The 18,832-nt window shown below is 40.5% G+C and overlaps 1 protein-coding gene across 5 annotated transcripts in view; it reads right to left on the bottom strand.

The window, feature by feature from the left end:
- dpp6a (dipeptidyl-peptidase 6a) overlaps positions 1–18,832 on the bottom strand; it is a 208,477-nt gene that overhangs the window by 85,875 nt on the left and 103,770 nt on the right. The window contains exon 1 of one of the 5 annotated variants that reach the window (XM_061065076.1): positions 3,485–3,829. The exons of the other annotated variants lie outside the window; for them this stretch is intronic. Within the exon in view, the coding sequence (XP_060921059.1) occupies positions 3,485–3,541 (57 nt within the window). The 5' untranslated portion in view covers positions 3,542–3,829. Of the gene's footprint in view, positions 1–3,484; positions 3,830–18,832 lie in introns of those variants that run through there. 5 annotated transcript variants of the gene reach the window in all.

Raw genomic sequence — 18,832 nt, 5'->3', positions numbered from 1 at the left:
TCTGTTCTTAAATGTGGAAAGATATTCCAGTAAACTGAAGCTGTCACTTGTTAATGTGAGCCTGGTGAGGATGTAGACAGCAGATAACTTTGGTACAAAAACGACACAAGTCCCTGATATTCACCTGGCAGCATATAGAGTCTAAAAGGGCGTAAATCATTACAAGAATCACAAATGTCACCTCAAAAAGAAAATAGAAATAATATAAAAGTTAGAAGACCTTCCACTAGACCTTCTAGCTTTAGCTCCAAATCCCCCCAAAGAGATTCTGCACTGCTCCTTTCTGGGATGCCACAAAATCAACCTTAACTGGACGTTTAAGTCGAACTTCAAGTCCCCTCCTTTAGTATTCCTTAGCCACCAAGTCTTGTCAAGTTCTGGAGACACACTGAATGTGAAAAAGCAGTAAAGAGGACGATTACTGGACTAGCTGTCCACTAAAGTCTTCCGCATTAAATGTCTGGGGAGCTGTGATCTTGTGTTACAGGCTCCAAATGGCTCTTAAAAGCCAATGAGAAACCCGGACTTGGAAAATCTAAATCACTCATGTAATGTGACACCATGTAACTGCTCGCATCACAGAAATGTATTCCATTTCTGAAATATGAGGGAAGTACCCCCAGAGCAGCACAAAACATGGACTGAAAAACACTTTATTGGGATGACAGTTCACCTACCCCCAGTTTAGAAACACTGTAATAAAGCAAAAAAAACAAAAAACAGCAGACTTTCTTGTACACAAAAAGTTTTCCAGCTATACAAGTTAATTTGTTAAACAGTGTACACAAGCAGCGTACTGTATATATTGTCAACAAGTGCAAAAATGACCTCACCTCAAAGATGAGTGTATTTTAGAACAAAGGTACATTTTGTTGTCTTTGAATTAGTCCAAGGAGTCTCGCCTCTGTAAGTGCATTACTGCTCCTCACCCTGACTCAACCTCTCACACCTTGAGAACCTGCAGCCTGTTGCAATAATGAGGGTCAGTGGTCTCTCTCTCTCTCTCTCTCTCTCTCTCTGTGGTTCTGCGTGTTGCTGATTACTGGAGGACTGTTGCCGCTGCTGTTTGCTATCTCTGGTGAGCTGCCCTCTATCTCTGTCCTCTGTCCCTGGACCATAAGCCCTGCAGGCAGACCATCAATCAGTAGGGCCACAACAGGACCTCACGTAATCACACTGCACGGGTACATGTTTGTGTGTACGTTTTTGTGTGCGTAACCCGATGTAATATGTGAGCCTGTGTGCATGCATGCATGTCTATGTTACATTACTGATTTTACGACCCTATATGTGCTCAAAGCAATTTCTCACTTTGCTGGAGCTTCACGCCTCAGGAAAAGCCTCAGACAGCCGCTACTTACTCTTAACTGGAGTTCCAGCATCAGCAGCTCACCGCTCGTCTCATCAGGAACGACATGGAAAAGTCAGTTTGCAGGTGTTAGCGAGCAATTTTTACTCTGAAATCTTAAAACTAAGGTGATTCAATTAAGATGACAAATACCTTGTGCAACCAATAACACATTAATCAAAGTAAGTATGTGTAGGTCAAAGTCAATTTTTACCAGAAGGTCTTATACCTAGACCTGTAAAAACTGAATGTTGATTCAGTTGGTCTGTTTTTTTTTTACTCTTTCCTTTTCAGTCTAATGCTGAAACTGTATCAATAATAACATTTCATTACTCAAATTTTGAGGATTTGTTTAATCTTGGCTATGATTAAAACATGCAAATATCTAATTGGCTTAAATATCAATGATAGGACAAAACAGAATTGCTTCAGTACTCCAAAAAATATGTTTTTGGAAAATGTGACCCATTTTTGTCTGATTTTATTTGTCGATCAATTAAGCCATGTTTTTTTTTTAATTCTATTTATCAGTCTAAATCAGAACTCAATGTCCTGCCTTTAAATTGCCTGTCTTGTCGAACCAAAAACTCCAATATGAGATATGACTGCCAGAATTACATGACAGATATCAGTCAATAATCGGCAATTCAGTTCGACAAATTTCTCTTCTGATCATGTGAACATTATGTTACATTTCTCGGGTTGCAAAATCCTACGCCTCGTTTTGCACAGGGTTAGACTGGAGGACCTTTGGCTGCGTCTGAGGCTGCGACTGACAGTCTGCAAGCTGAATCACAGCGGGAGGAAGATTGTCTGTTTGGCAGAATAATGCAAAGTGTCCCTCTCACCTTTTCTGTCATCTTTAGACAGGTGCAGCACACAGGTGGAGGCCACAGCGACACATGCCTTCTAAAGTTACAGTTTGTGTTGATAAGAGAAAACAAGGAAGAGTTGACGATATAAACCTGTGCTATAGCATGAGACACTACGCAGCAGGTTGAACACTTAGGTACAGGATGTGGGGGCAGCCACCATGCTCACAAAATTAAAGACTTTTAAAGTCTGTTGTTCAAGTTCATGGTCCTAAAAACCTTGAGAGACAAAATGTTATGAGATTGTAGACCTTTTTCAATTTCTTTGTCGCCTTAAGTATGAAGAAATTCTACAATGTGACAAAATAAAAACTGTTGCTACCTTATATAAACACAAACATCAGTCAGAGGATTTCCCTATAGTGTGCAGATTTATTGCTTTAGGTACTATATTGTCGTATATTCAAAAAGGAATATGTCATTATCCAAAAGTTTGAGATAATTTTTCCTACTGATCCACACTTTCATAGAAGAAGCAATGTCAATGTGTGCATGATATTGATATTGTGTTGCTTTTTGGCTCTCTGCTGTAAGAGGAGGTGTATTGTTTAACAAACGCCAAAATGAATAGAGCAAGAAGGATGTATTTTTGAAAGAAAATAGTGATGCTCAAGAATAAAAAAAAAACCATTCATGCTTACATTATTTAGACAAAACTGAAAGTGCTCTTGTTCCTCTCTGGAGGTGGTTCAACAAATCCTCTATCATCACTGACTGGCTGCTGGAGGTCGCAAAGAAAACAGAGCGAAGCCACCCTGCACCATACTCCATACTCAAACGCAACAGTGCTTTGTAGCCTTCACGAGCTTTTCTGGAGAGGTCAGGCTTCAGCATGCATCTTTGGCCTTACAAAATGAAATGTTATTCATTGTGAGAAAGAGTGACACATTTGCTGGCCATTATATGTGAAAAAATGCAAGTTGGGCTAATGTGCGTGTCCTACTGCAAGGTGACGCGCACTGGCTGCAAGGGAAAACACAAACTGCTCGTTGTCTCCCTGCGCGTAAAGTCACTTCATATTGATCACTGCTTATTATTGATGATCATACCCGAGCACGAGGCAGACAAATCCTCCAGAACCAGCCACACTTCAATTTATCTCCCAATGCAAATGCATTAGTCAATTTTGATTTTTGTCCCCATTTTCCCCCACAAGCTGTCAGAAAAAGTCACCGCAGCACTGCATGCAAACACCATTGAGCCAACCAACCAAAGCAGCGCCACACAGGTGCAAATGTGAGGGGAAAGAGAACTCAATCGCTACCTGTTCTTGCTGGTGAGCCGTTTTCGACGGAGCGTTGCCTTCCTTCGCCGTGGTCATGATTCCCCTTTACGGCTGGGAGAAACTATTGTTTCCCCAGCAGGAAGAAGAAGAAAAAAAAATGCAAATAGAGGAAAGGCACGCCGGTGCAGCAGGGATGACAGGCTGGCCACCAGAATAAGAAAAGGTGGAAAAACAGGATGAAACGGTTTATTCACGGCACCTGCAGGCTGCGGCCAAGGTGTAAAATAACAAGTGGTGGAAGGACGCGCAGCTCGGGATGAGAAAAAGGCGAAAGATTCTCAGTGGAAGCGAAAAAAAAAAGAGGAGGTGGAGACAGAATAGAGAGAGAGAGAGAGAGAGAGAGAGAGAGAGAGGAGCCGCGCATCACTTCTTTAAATGCTTGATGCGGGACTCTGCGTGAGCCATTCAATATTCTACAGGCGCGCACTCCGCTCCCACACACACACACACACACACACACACACACACACACACACACACACACACACACACACAAGCTTACAAGTCAGCGAGCCGTGTGAATGTCTGTGTTGCGAACAGCGTGTGAGTGGATATTAATTAAAAATGCATACTGAAATTAAGTACTGAAATTTTAATGCTGAATTCATGAGGAATATAAGCTCGTTAAATATTCATGTGCAAGCAGACGGACGTTCCAACACTATTTTCAATCATATACAAATGTGTTAACTGAATAATCCTAAAAGTTTAATCAAGGTCCATCACACACAGAGGCAACTTTGTTGAAACTGATGGTAACGTGGGCAGAACATATTGAAATGTTTCTGATAAATGATCTTAAACATTGCATATATGATACCAAAGCTGTCTTTACCATACAATGTATAAAACATGGAGTGGCCTCAGTGAGGTCAACAATTGATTTCTGGAGCATCATGCATAACTCTTGGCCTTAATATAATCAAAACACTGAGTTGTGAAAAAAACTCGCCTCCATACAGTGTGTGCCAGTAAGACAACTAAAGACCATTTTTGTGTTTGTACACATTGATGACGCGTATTTGTGGCCAAAGCCTGACTGGTGGTACAAAATTGGCAATGGGTAGCTTGCCGTCAATTCATATCAAACAGTTCTGGACCATTTGGACGCCCTCTCCAATTGTTTTAAAGGTTTATCAGGAGAAGAAAAGTTGTCCTGTGGTGACAAGCTAACCGAGATAAATATTACGGCATTGCAACATGTTTTTTTTTTCCAATTTCAATATCGATTCAGAAAATCCTGAAATCGGTTATTTCAGTTGTAATGACGCAGCACACCTGTGGGGAATCTGCTGGTTCTACAGTAAATCACAGTGAGTCCTGTGACTTTTCCAAGCCCTTCCACGCCAGTTCCAACCCAAAATAAAGCAAGTCCACAAAAAACTTAAATGAAAGGAATTCAAATCGATTTGAATTGACACACATTATTAGTTTTGTGTTATGTCCAATAAACGCTAAAATTAGTTAGAATGCTATGTGGATTTTAGTTTCCAGTGGTGTCATTCTTGCAGCAATTTGACCATTTCTACGTTATATATCATTCTTTCAGTAATTAGAAACCAAACACTGATGCACTTCTGCACTGCTGCATTCATAAATGGTGCATAGACATTACGAAGTTTGAATGTACTGCGACAGGATTAAATATTACACCCATATTGGTCCTGCAGACATTATAACACTCAGAGTCAATAGCGAGAATGTCTGAAATTATGTTAAAGACAAGAGCGGCTGTAAAAAGTTATGAGCCAGGGGATGAAATGGCTGTAATAAAACAGAACTGGTTAGAACCGAGGAGAAACCTGCTTTAAATAAAGCTCTGTCAGACTGACATTTTTTTTTTTCTGGAAATCTCAGAGACTGAAACATAATTAGAATATTCAGTTTACTGCAGCTGCTATGAAAGGAGCCTCTCATGTTATCTACGTTTCATGATAAGGGGGCCGGACTTCTTTCATGGGCTTGTTCAATTATTTTCCATCTAAGAAAGTGTTGCACAATCTCTGTTCCACACCACGAGGAAGTGGCTCACTTTGATTTGTTCTGAGATGTACTTAATGTTAATTAATACCTCAGTCTCCAGGTTGACTCCTTATTTTACAGGTCTGCTACAAATGTGCTGTGGTGTTAATTAACATCAGGTGAAAGCTCGGGGAAGTCAATTACTCCGGATTCCCATATGAACGTCTGCAGTGTAGCTTCATGTGGACAGCAGAGCGCCACAGGCAGAAAAAAAGCTCATCCTTCACAAAGGTAGCCTCACAGGGGGGAAAAAACACTGGAGGGATAGACCAATAATGAAATACAAGTCTTTTTTTCTTCCGTCATATTTAGTGTGAAATAGACAATAAAGCAGGGTATTAGAGAAACCTGAGAAACCTGACAACTAGGATAGAGGCTTAGCAATATGTATCCTCCACTTCTGGCTCCAAAAATCCAAAGGTGGTGATGACAAAAATGACAAACTCATGGCCTCGAACACTAGTCAATAAACATTAGTTGGTGTCACAGAAGGCAAGTCCACTTCTAATATACAATCTTTGGTGCTAACTGTAGTCATGCACTAATCTACCAGCCAAAAGACGTTCCTCAAATCAACTGGTAGAGGTTTGATTTAATACAACCAGAAATAGTCTTGTATTATACAAGGTGTCGAGGAAATTATTAAGACTTCACACAATAAGACTCAGTTGACTCAGGTGGCTTACGTTGATGAAAGTTTATACAAAAAGAAGAATACTCAGGAGACATGATACAACATCACACTTCTGTACTCGTGTCTTGCTCAATCACATCTGCAGAACTTTTCGAAAAGGCATCGCATATATCCAAAAAGACATTATCATTATCAGGGTCGTGTCACATTGACCCACCTAGACTAATCTGTGATGTCTATAACACTGGAGCAGACAATAAGTCTACCAAACATCCAGCAGATATCAGGAAGAACAGTTGACACTCTCCAAGCTGTACTTGGTGAACTCTGTCAGGTCTGACTGACATTAGAGAACAGTGAATAAACCTAATGACGTCTGTACATTATAATCTAAATAACTACAGAAATTCCACCACACAAGGTTTGCATTTACAACACATCGGCGATGATGAAACATGTGGGCTGAACTGCACTGTGCTGTGGTTATGTGGGGAATGTTCTTAGTGTGTCTGTTTCTTCAAAAGATTGAGAATGCTTCATTTTCAGGGTATAATCTCTTGAGTTTTGATTCTTGCCGAATAAAGCTACCAACACCCAAATGTTTGAACTGCCATTTTTGACATACTGTAACATAAAGTATGAAAGCCCCACCCACCCCATTTCCACTACCCACTTGTGGCTCAAAACTATATGCTGTAAGACTGCCTTCCCCAACAACTCCGCCTGTGTTTACCATCAAGAAGATGATGTATGGAAGTGAAAAAGCTCTTCAACAACCAATCAATCAGCTCCAAAGTAATGACGGCCACTCTAGGCCAAAGCCCCACAGGCTTGTGACGGATGCTGTGTGGTCGGACTGCAGCAGCCGAGAACACAATAACCACCTTCTTGTGGCTGAGTTACAGAGCGAGGGGAACAACAAACCTCATGTCTCCGATGTTGACAAATGGACAGGAGAGTGCTGTGATGAATGAACGCTCCTGTGGGTCCGTTCTGTTTAAACACACATTCCTAGAAAGTCAGGTCAATTAAGTGACCGACAACCTGCCCAAATAGGAAACGAACATTTCGCTAGCAGCCAATCTCATGACCTGGAAGCAGTTTTAGCCTCATTAAAACAGCATAATCAATACGTGCCATAATCCCAAAATTATGAAGCGGATGCATTCTTTTAGGCACTGATTATATTTTTTTGTAATTACTGGAAGCAAAATCATGGCTACTGGGTGATTATTAAGTCGATAAAAATAATTGCAACAGTTAGAGAAGTGCCCTCAATTAACCCTGCAAACATTGTACAATAAAGTTGCTATGATGCGGCCAAGTAGTGCACAAAGCGATCGGCTCAGACAAGGTTTCTGATGCTTATTTTCATGTGCATCTTTTAAAAAGACTCACCAAAGGCTTCAATCACAAAGAAAATAGATGCAATTCAAAAGCCAATGAAGTAGAAACTCTGACAAATACCCTGATAACACTTCTCAGATTCTTCAAAATGAAAAGAGGTAAAAGGAAAGGGGAAGGGGCCGCCTGTCTGAGAGGCACTACATAAAAAAAAAAAAAAGGAGTTGCACAAATTGAATTTCTGTTTTCTTACTTCAATTGAATTCTAGAAGCACAAACAAACAAAAGCAAAGTCTGTCCAAGGATTTGAGTTTTGGTAAAACAAACAGTTGTTTCCCTCCAACGCGCTGGCTGCACAGCTTTTTAATTGAGATATTTGGGGAAGTAAAGCGTTAAATCCCTGTTAACACCAATGGGTGGGGGAGGTTGGAGGGGGGGGGGGGGGATCATGCACATTACATGGAAATCTGGTGCGTTTTTGATTAAGTCTCTTGTTGAAACTCTAGGAAGTTTGAAAGCAGAGCCCAGCGGAGCGGAACGACGCAGTATGTTCTGAGAAAAAAGAGAGCACATAACTTTTAAATATATGGCCAATTTCCACGAAGAATATTCACTGTCAGCACCAACATTCATAAAATACGCTTCCTGTTTGGCGTTAAGCTTATGCGTGCACACATCCACATCCACAAAATGTGTCCCAACACACCCATTTGTGGAGAAAATGGAACCTTAAATAATGTATTTTTCTGAGTTATAGCCAGCTCCACTCTTGCAGAACATATTCTGTCATTGCATATGGCCAAAGCCATCTATCAGTGTTACATTAAGTCCTGTATCAGAGCCTTCAATGCAGCGAGTCCCCGGCGTGCGGGATAGCCAGGGGAACAAGTGTAATGGGATGTTTCAAAAACAAAAGTTGTTCAGCTCTAAAAGCAGCCCGTGACTTGTTTTGATTAAATTCTACAAGGAGGTATCCGTTTCCTCGTGTGCTGTGGTGTTATGTGGTGAACGTAAATTTTGAAACTGACAAATCTTGTATGGTGTATGATGGAGGAAGCTCAACCCACAAAATAAGACCAATATCTCCCCAGGGAGAGGTCGAGGATGGATAAGTGATTACTCCGACGTTGACACAGAGGAAGTCCAAAGGTGTTCGGGGATTCACACTCTGAGACTCTGCTTCCCAGCTGGAGGTGCACCGCGGGACAGGAAGCCTCAATATCTCCCGCTCTTATATGTCTGACACACGATGGCGAGCATTGGGATATTGGAGGAAAAAAAGTAATTGCTTTTCCATCTCCCTCCTCCAGCTCCCTCTTCCTGTGAATACTCGATGTGAGGTCCTTACATAAATACAGCTCTGACCCGTCATCCTGACAGAGAGGGGATGCATCAGGACGCACGCTCTCGTCTCGCCTGCATACAGCACTTCATGCCAGGTGTGACTCATCAGTCTTCACACCACTCAGCCATGAAATGTCAACAGAGGCAGATTCAGAAACTGTGCATGCGTTTTTAGCATCAGGGTTTATTTGTGCTGTTAAGTTACAGCCTTACAGATGCTTAAAGAATGACTTCCCCTCCAGTATCAGTGTGTATAAAAAAAGGACATATTATTAGACATGTTTTAAAAATACTTGGACTGAAAGAATGTGATATGGTTGCAGTGTGTGTTTTTAAGTCAGGCACATCAAAGCAAAATAAATGTACCCAAATACAAGCTGAGCATCTCGCAAAAAGCTAAGCTAGTACTGCTCTCATCCCATCCTGCAACTTAAAACCCAGATTCTAATCACAATACTGCCTTAAGGTTGAAATAAATACAGACTTGAAATGTGATATGTTGAAATGCCAACACTCTTGGCGGAAATTTGGCTAGCAGTGACCAACCTTGCACTTTCTGTTAGCACCCCATTGATGTTGACTGTACTACTGATTTTGAGAAGAAGACTCAATGGCAATGACAAGATCAATAAATCAGCCAAGAAGTAGGGATTACTCCCCATAGACTCAAATACTATCAGACTTCTTGAAACCAGTGATGTTGCCCCCTGCTGGCCATTAAAAGAATACAGGTTTTTAAGTAAAGAAGTACATCTCAAGGGGCAATCCATCAAATAAACAGATTTCACAGTGAAGAAAGCCTCTACATTTTGATAATCCCCTTACTTTTCTTCTAGTCCCAGAATAAGACTGAGGTATTATGATATTTATTGGACTATTTCAGATAAATGTCTTTGCACCAATACATGATATCCTGTTTCCGGCTGCACCAGAGGCCCCTTATGTTCTGGCATCAGTATAAGAACAACTGCACAAAACTATCTGAGCACAGTTTGTCCCTCCAGGTGGAGAGCTGCACTGAAAGTCAAAAAGTAGAGACAGAAGCAATGCGGTCATTTTATACTTTTTAGTATGTAGGCTAACAACATAAAGTTTTCACTGTTTTCAGTACTGACAAACTGAATGAACGCAGACACACTGTGACGGCCTTTTAGTTAAAAGCATCAGGTGTGGATTCTGTTCCCTGCGCTCACTCCCTTTTCTCTCCCTGAGCTAATAAATGCTAATGACATATTCTAAACAGGTGTCACATTGGGCAGCATCTTGTTTTTAAAAAGGCTCCGTTGTCATGACAACAGTGGTTGCCTCATGCATTAAATGGGGTTTGTTTCAGGTTTGCTTTAAGTCACTGCTTTGCATTGCATAATAAGCTTCAAAAACGGAGCCGACTGTGAATAGCTTTTTTTTTTTTTATATAATCTTCAGGCTTATTAAGGGAAAAATCTGAATACATCAATGATGGAGGAGATAAACGACTTAGTATGCAGCACATATACAGTCATAAAGAAGCTTTTAAAAAAAAAGAGCAAAGAAATCAAAGGACCCATGACAAATACGAACATCTCACACCCTCTGTGAGACGATGACAAGTGGATGATTTGGCATCATATCGCTCTTTCAAGGGCTAACACTTCCTGCTAGAATAATAGCTCTCTTCCAAACAGCACCTGCTAACACACTTAGGGTGCCTCGCTAAAAGGTTGTGCGCACTGTTACACATTTCAGCACCAGGCAAAAAAGGACAGCACCCGATACTGATCCCAGACACCATCAAAAAAGCCTGACTGAACCGAAATAGATTTCAGCACCACTTAATGGACAGCTCCAACAGTGTATTCATCGCCACCAACACCACTCCATTCAGCCAGAGAGAGGGAACCTGGAGGGAAAAGTACCAGCACAATGGACTCCTTTGCCCCCTTCTCAGAAAGTGGTGAAAATGATCTTAAATGGGCATGCGATGTCATCAGGGTGCTATCATTATTATTATAAATGGACACAGCTGTTGAGCATCCAGTTTCATATGACAGTTTTTTTTTAAAATAATGTCACATCATTATACTTAATTGTGGTGCTGAGGAGCTATTTTCTAGTCTCCAGGCTGACAGTTTTACTGGAGGTGAAGAAGCAAGCTATTAAGAGTAAAATATGTGTTATTTTACTTTGCGATTCTTTGCTTTCTTGGTTACATCATATAACGAGGCTTTTACTGGCTTAATAGGCAGACCTCAAATTGAATATTTACAGGTTTTGGTTCATTAGAGGCAAAACAAATGGAAACTTGTGTGACTATGAGGCAAAGTGAAAGACACACAACCATTTGTGCAGAAACCAATTATTGATAAAAAAAAAAAATATATCCAAGAAGGGGCGCTGGTGGCGCAGTGGTTAGTGCGGGCGACCCATGTATGGAGGCTATAGTCTTTTAAGCGGGCGGCCCAGGTTCGAATCCCGCCTGTGGCTCCTTCCCCCGCATGTCATTCCCCACTCTCTCTCCTTGATTTCCGACTATATCCACTGTCCTATCTCTCAATTAAAGGCACAAAAAGTCCCCCTGAAAATATTTAAAAAATTAAAAAATACTCCAAGCAATGACATGCCAAAAGGTAAAAACACAAATGTATGCAATATATAGTATCATATTGTTACGTATCGATAACAGGTGGAAGCTTTATATATTGTAGAGTTCAAGGGAATAAGTACAGTATGTACAATTTAATTTCTATTGCGTACTTCGAAATGGTACAGAGTACAATGTGTGTAGTTTAAATGTATCCAATGAAAAGGGCACAAAAAAGCCAAAAATGCTCCTTATTTTCTTTGAGAAGTCATCTGTATTATCCCCAGCTGCAGAGGTTGAGCTGCAGCTGCTGCGTGCGTTGCGCCCTCAGTCTGCACACCGTGATAAATCACAAGTTGGGAGAACATTTGTCACAGTGGGCCACATGTCCTTTCATCACACAGGTCCCCCCCTCACCCCCCCTCCCGTTCGCTCTCCCTCACTCACTCAGTCCCACTCCTTCAACCTCCATGGTAGCTCCATTCCTCACAGAAAAGCTTTGTTGTGAATTTGTCACTGCCGGGGCCTGTATGATGCGTTAGCCGTGCCCTTGGGTTTCTGATGGAGGCCAGCGGTGCACGGTGGTACTGAGATAGTAGCAAAGCTTTTGGTGGGGGGGCTTTTTAACCCAGGCGGAAGAAGAAAAGCCGGTTATAGGGAGAGGTTTTTCTGACAGGTGGGATTCTGTAGCCACTGGGGAAATTTGAATACAGAAACTTTACGGACATACGTCACAGTGATTTGCTGTTTCAGGTGTGTATGGAGGGCAAAAGCACTGCGAAGAGATGAATAAAAAAAACGTGCAACAATGAATCCTGAAGATGATGCCCAGGGAGGAAAAACACAGTAATTGGATATTCTTTTACAGGCCCTGGTACCCATATTCTTCTTGACACATTCTCCAAGAGCCATATCTAACAAAAAGCCACCCTCACCGTGATAAACAGCACATGTCATTTTGTTTTTCTTCAGAATAGAACAGCAGTGAAATAACACACCAGGAGAGTACAAAAGGAAAGATTTTGATCTTTTTTTATGGCCAGAGAATTCTTTTTTACACAAAGCTCCCAAGTATTCTGCCTTGTTTTGGATCTGTTCTTGAAAATGAAATGTCTCGGTTGCCATCAGGTCACTGTAATGTTGCAACGAATTGTAAAACTAACCAAGCCAAAAAAATCTCCTACTAGTGATGTGAGGTAAATAAGAACCATCCAATGTGCAACATCATGTTCAACCTTTTTGTGCACTGTGTATATTTGGGGTAAATTAGCAATCTACATGTGCATCATTTTCCTGACTGTTTTAAACTTTTTTTTTAAACTCTTTTGTTCTATTTTATTTATGTTGTTGTTTCTTTGTTGCTGCTAAACTGTGAAAATGTCCAAATGTTGAGCTCAACAATGGGTTATCTTATGATCTTAAAGCTACTATAAAGAGTTTTTAGCTAGTTATGAAATTGACTGAAATCAACATTAAAGAGCCCATGTTATGCCCTTTTTGGGGTTCGTATATTTAATCTATGTACCTACTTTTGTACGTTCACAATAGCTAAAGTCTGAAAAAAGTGTCTGTTTTCATGTACTGCTCCTCCTTGCTCCCTCTCCGCTCTGAGTCCGTCTGCTACGCTCTGCTGAGCCCAGACTGTTAGACCCCACGTGGGCCAAGTCTGCTCTGATTGGTCTGCCAATCCGCTCTGTCGTTATTGGTCAGTTGCTCAGCATGCGTCTCGGAAATGTCCCGCCTCTTTTACCATATTGGGAATGCAGCCACTGGCTCTGTTCGAGGGGAGCATAAACACTAGCACCTTAGCACTACTGTGCTACCGCAGGCTACGGCATATCGTGGGCGTGCTACAGAAGTTAACGGGCATGCAACATGAGCTGCAGGGCTTGCCACAACGAGCCAATGGGCTTAGATCAGTGATCTCACACTGACAATGGCGTCGGACTGACAATTTTTTATAGAACCGAGCGTTACATGCAGGTAGGAGAAGCCGCGTTTCCGCAGACTTTTTTGCAAATAGATGTGCCTAAACATGCACAGGACACTTGGAAAACACACTAAAGAGCATATAAAACCAGAAAAAGCATAATATGGGACCTTTAATGGCACTTCATGACCTACAAATGTAAAAGAGACCATCAGCCACAAGACCGATAATTTCTCTACAGTAATTTTCAATGCCTGAAACACTGCTGAGGGGTAGGTGTCAGACTAAGTATTCGCCTACACGCTGCCAAAAGAGACTTTTTTTTCACATAATTTTTCCCCACTTGTCAAGATTCTTTATGCCTGACATATTTCACTGTGTAAAGAGAGAAGATACATTTTGTGAAAAACTACAACTAAATCCTCCAAAGAGAAAAAGTTACTATTTTTTTCCACATGGGGGCGCCAAAATTGACAGAAACAAAAAGTTCCTCATGTGAGCTTAAATCCATTTTCATAATCAATTCATCTGAATGCTACATGCTCGGTAGGTTTGAATTTTTCTTGGCAGACTTATTTATCTATTTTTCAAGTCTAATTAGTTTGTGACGTTTTCAAATGTATTAAGAAGATTACAGTAATAATCCTGAATCATATAACATATTTAAGCTCTTGTGAGGAGCCTGCAGTTTGTGTTGATTTTTGCCCCCCCTGCAGACAAAGTGACCTTTTTTCCTTTCCTTTAATAGTCAAATGCATTACTAATTAAGACGCTTTAGACACTGTCCTCACAGCAGACATTTCAGGTATTCAAATATAACTGTATAGAAACTATCAGTCTTGACGCTGATGGTCTTGTTTGCTTATCTTGTTTCTTGTATCTGTTTCATAACCAGCTTAAAAAGTCCTCACAGGAGCTTTAACTCTGACATATACTTCATTTGTTTTCCATATGTGGTTGTGATTTATATTTCTTATATACCAGCTGCTCCAAATTGCTCCTCGTGGGATTAATACATTTATCTGAATTCATTTCAGTAGAGTAAAGCTGGTTCTATCTGCAGCCACAAGACTCAAAATAGACCTATAATGTTACGGTTAAGTAAATGGCTTCATCTGGAGCTTTGAAGACGGGACAAATGGTCCTAGATTACAAGCTGGATTAAAAAGGTAATTATAGAAGTAGAAGTATTCCAGGTATGTGGTTTATACCCGTCGAGTATTGTTCTGTGTGAGGAAGAGGTGAGAGTGCTTTGAAATATGAAAGGTGAAGATTGCCAGCAGGGGGATACCTCCTCGAAGCGGGTTCTAAAATAACTCATTAAAACTTCTTCTCTCCTAAGACAGAAGATAAGCAACGTGTGTGTGTGTGTGTGCGTGTGTGTGCGTGTGGGGGGGGGGGGGGGGGATGAAGGATTGATTCATTGATGATTCATTATCAAATCAGACCTTTATCAAGCATTTTTGATTCAATGTCAAAACCTTGAATATAAGTAATGATGTGTATTCAATAACAAGGATTTTTTTTTTTTACCTGAATAGAGTTCATTATAAAGTGAAGAATGTGTGTCCCCAGGTGTACTTAGGATGAGATGGGAGACTTTTTAAATTAGATGTCGAGCACTGAAAAGCCTCTGACTCAAAGTTCTAACCCTGAACTGAGAGCTGAAAGAACACCAAAACACACAGACAGAATAAATTAAAGCCAATTTCAGTTTCAGTAAAGAAACAAAAAAAAAACTTGCAATACACAAACACACAAACATCCTGATTTCAATAAGTGGATGTATGAAACAGACTACTGGGTTCCTGCAGATAAACTTCAGTAAGTAAATGGAGTGATAGCAAAATGGAAAAACAAAGCTTGACCCATCCAAAAAACACACAAACAAACCACCTAACAAAGAAAAGACAGTGGGCTATAAATTCAGATACCAAGCACAGATTGTATAACACATGGATGTAGTCTCAGTGATGTCACCCATTGGTTTCTAAGAGGTGTTATGAGGGCCAACAATGGCGGTCACCATGTTGGAAAAAGATGATTCTACCGAACTTTTGATTAATCTCAAAACAAAAAAGTGAAGCTCAAGTGGGCCTTCCTTCCTTTCCTGGCAAACAGCTACAACACACCCATCTGTCTAATTACGTCATATAGCGGTCCACTTCCTTGTTTTGGCATGGTTGCATTAACATCTCCAGCGGACTGTACTCAAGTACACAGAAAAGTTGCCGAAGACTACCTCAATATTTATATAAAACAATATTTACGCGAACTGACACAAATTGTCTGCAGTGTCGTTTTATTTTCATTTTGAAATAATACCTTGTTATGTCAAAAAAACAAGAAGATGTATATGTAATTTGAGGAGAAAACACAACAATATCCTACATTAGGCATTGCATAATGAAACAACAATATATGTGTATGAGATGAATTACAAATCCTGCCCGAAAAGTAATTTAGTCAACAATTTTTAACTGCTGATGTTAAATTAACCGGATGATGCCAAAACATGTCATTTGAATTTATTTATTAATTTCAATAATAATTATAATAAAGTAAACAGAACATGTCAATAGTTCATCATTCTCAATGGAGGTTGTTTTTGATTCAGAACAAGAATGACACAGTGCAAAAACTAATTAGAAAACAAATCCTCAGTGTAAATAAGTCTCAAATTAGCATTTAATGAACTTTACACCCGCATTCATGAGCTGCCTGTGCTGCGGACTGCTCAATAAAATCTTTGTGGAGTAACATTTGCTTGGATTATTAATTGCTGTAAAGTTGTCCAAAACAAAAATGAACATAATGACCTGTCTTGTTTTCAGCAGGAGAGAACACGGGGTAGGTGGCAAAGGAGAGAGGAACGCTGACTGCCAGGAGCCATCTCTCTCTCTCTCTCTCTCTCTCTCTCTCTTTCTTTCTCTGGCTCTATAGTCTTCCTATCAAGTAACAGGCCAGCTGCTCAATTGCCGGGGGTGGAGGACTTGACCTTCCACTGTTCCCCCGGCAAGGGACACAAGCTGCAGGGAGGATTGGCCAGGGCAAAAACCTGCCTAACTCATTTACTTGAAACAGATTTGTGAGCAAATGTATTCAGAGACTAATATCAGGCCTGGCAGGCAGGGCTCTGTGGGCCGAAGGGCGAGGAAGCTTAGGACAAGAAGAAAGTGACATCAGGAGGCGGAATGTGGAATGAAAGACAGATAAGAGGGAGAAAAGAGAGGCGGTAATGGCAAATGGAGCAAATTCATGGGCAGACTTTCCAATAAGGATAAAGGTATTTTATGGTCTCACATAGAGCTCATGAAAAATAAATGAAGCAGATGGAGCTTTGCTTTGTTTTCCAAACTTCCCCTTAATCCTGACTATAGTGGACTTCCATCTATCTAGGCCAACTGTGAATTTATGAGTGCAGCATTTAGGCAAGATAAACTACTTAAAAATAAAAACAAAAACACATTTGGGAAGCTTTTCAATAAGTTCCTTCACCCTGGCGGGAGGAAACTTCCCCATGAGTATTGCTAATTTGACCATTTGAATTTGATGTTTGGCAATAAAGCTTGGCTTGCCATTGGTTTTCATCCCAAAGCTGTTGGACTTGGTTAAGGTCAGGGCTCTGGGCTGACACATTAAGTTATTCCATGCCAAACTGGGGAAAAAACTCCCGTGTTTGAGGATGTTTCAATATTTTGTGTAAGCCAATACTAAGTACCAACCCTATATCAGTGTGATAAGAATGCAAATGTTCTTATTTAACATACATACATACAAAAAACTATACTACAAACCCTGGCAACACTGGTATTTCCCCTTAAGACTGAAGCCTGAAATATTGAATTCAAAACGTTGACTGACTACTATTTTATTGCTGTCAACCCAACAGTTCTTGTCTGCTTGTATGTAAATAAACTATATACAAAATGAATTATAAGTCTGGATGTAAAACAGTAAAATGCTTTCTTAAATGTTGTGACAAAGATGGAGGCCCAGAAGTTTCCCTATATATCATTGTATGTTATAGGTTTTGTTTTCCCTTTATTGGTCATAAAAGGCTTTGTCCAGACATCGAAACACAGCTTCATATTGTTCATGTGTTGGCAAATCCTTTTTTATGAGTCCATGTATTTTACTAGGTATAATATTTGGCAGTAGAATGGAATATAAAATGTACAATAAAGTGTAAAAAGCAAGAGAAAAAGCTATCTAAGGGGGCAGGAACTTACAAACTCCAGCATTCGCCCGAGTTGACAACCCTCCCAAAGGGTGAGAGAAAAGCTTGGAATATTTCAGAGCCCACTTTAATTATTTGTGTTTCCAATGTTAAACTTCTATTCCTACTTCTGGAGGACAAAAACTCAGCTCAGAAACATCAATTTATATATAAGGAACAGGGTCCAAAGGTTAAACTTGGTCAAATAATACGCCGGAAAGCAGAACACCATGTTGAATCAATTATCATTTTTCAGTACATCGCACACTCTATCATTATTTCTTTCTTCTAGAAAAGTATTGTGTAAATACTGGGCTCATAATCCCATTTTCAAATGATATACGAAAAAATGACCCAGTTGCTCTTGTTGCAATTACTCTGTTCAGTAGAGCAAGAAAATGCATACATTTAACGTTTCAAGGAAATTCATGGCAGAAATGAGCAAAAATCCGCCCCTGGGTGAAACATTTCAGATTTCATGATACATTTGGAGCATTTTTGGGCCGGTCCTGTGTGTGTCGGGGCTGCTGACCAAATGACACAGTCCTGTTCACTCATCACAGTTTGGCAGGTCCAAGCTTTCAGATGGAAATAAAAAACCAACGGTCATCAATCAGAAACCAGTATTTGAAACTAAAATGACAACTTCAACTGCATTTGGACAGCTCTGCCAGCCGTCTGAGGAGAAGGCTGGCAGACAGGCTGGAAATACCAATGCACAGCTCGTGTCAGTGAGTAAGGTGTGCTTCTGGGGGGGGGGGGATGACGACAACGGTGCACTCAGACTGTCAAATCAAAGGGAAATCAAAACAGTGCATGGTCGGTTGATCAAAGTGTCAATGAGGACCTGCGAGACCCCACCGCGTCGTGCTGAGCAGAAATACAAGCTGTTGGAAGGAAGACGCAGCCATCTGGGGAGGAAAGACAAGCTTTCAGATAAATGCTTTCTGCAGAAAGTACAGAATAATGGCAGGGGAGGAGATGAAAAAAGATTACACTGTGTACTGTATTATTTATCACATGAAGGGTTCACTTTTGAAGCTGCAGTGTTTTTATTAAATTGTAGTCATACACTGTCTAGGTATTTTGTGCAGCAAAATGATTTGGTCTACAAAACAATCAGGGAAACATTCTGAATGTATTTACTTTTAGCTCCTGCTCCTGCGGTGGAATAAAAGTTCAAATAAATTCTGATTCAATGCTTCACCTTATACCACATCTTCAAATCCAAAGAGAGAGCAGCCAGCGAGAGATACAATCATCTACAAGAGACA

The sequence above is a fragment of the Labrus mixtus genome, chromosome 19 (assembly GCF_963584025.1).
Source record: "Labrus mixtus chromosome 19, fLabMix1.1, whole genome shotgun sequence".
Lineage (NCBI taxonomy): Eukaryota > Metazoa > Chordata > Actinopteri > Labriformes > Labridae > Labrus > Labrus mixtus.
Note: the sequence above shows the minus strand (reverse complement) of the source record. Positions and strands in the feature narration are given on the sequence as shown.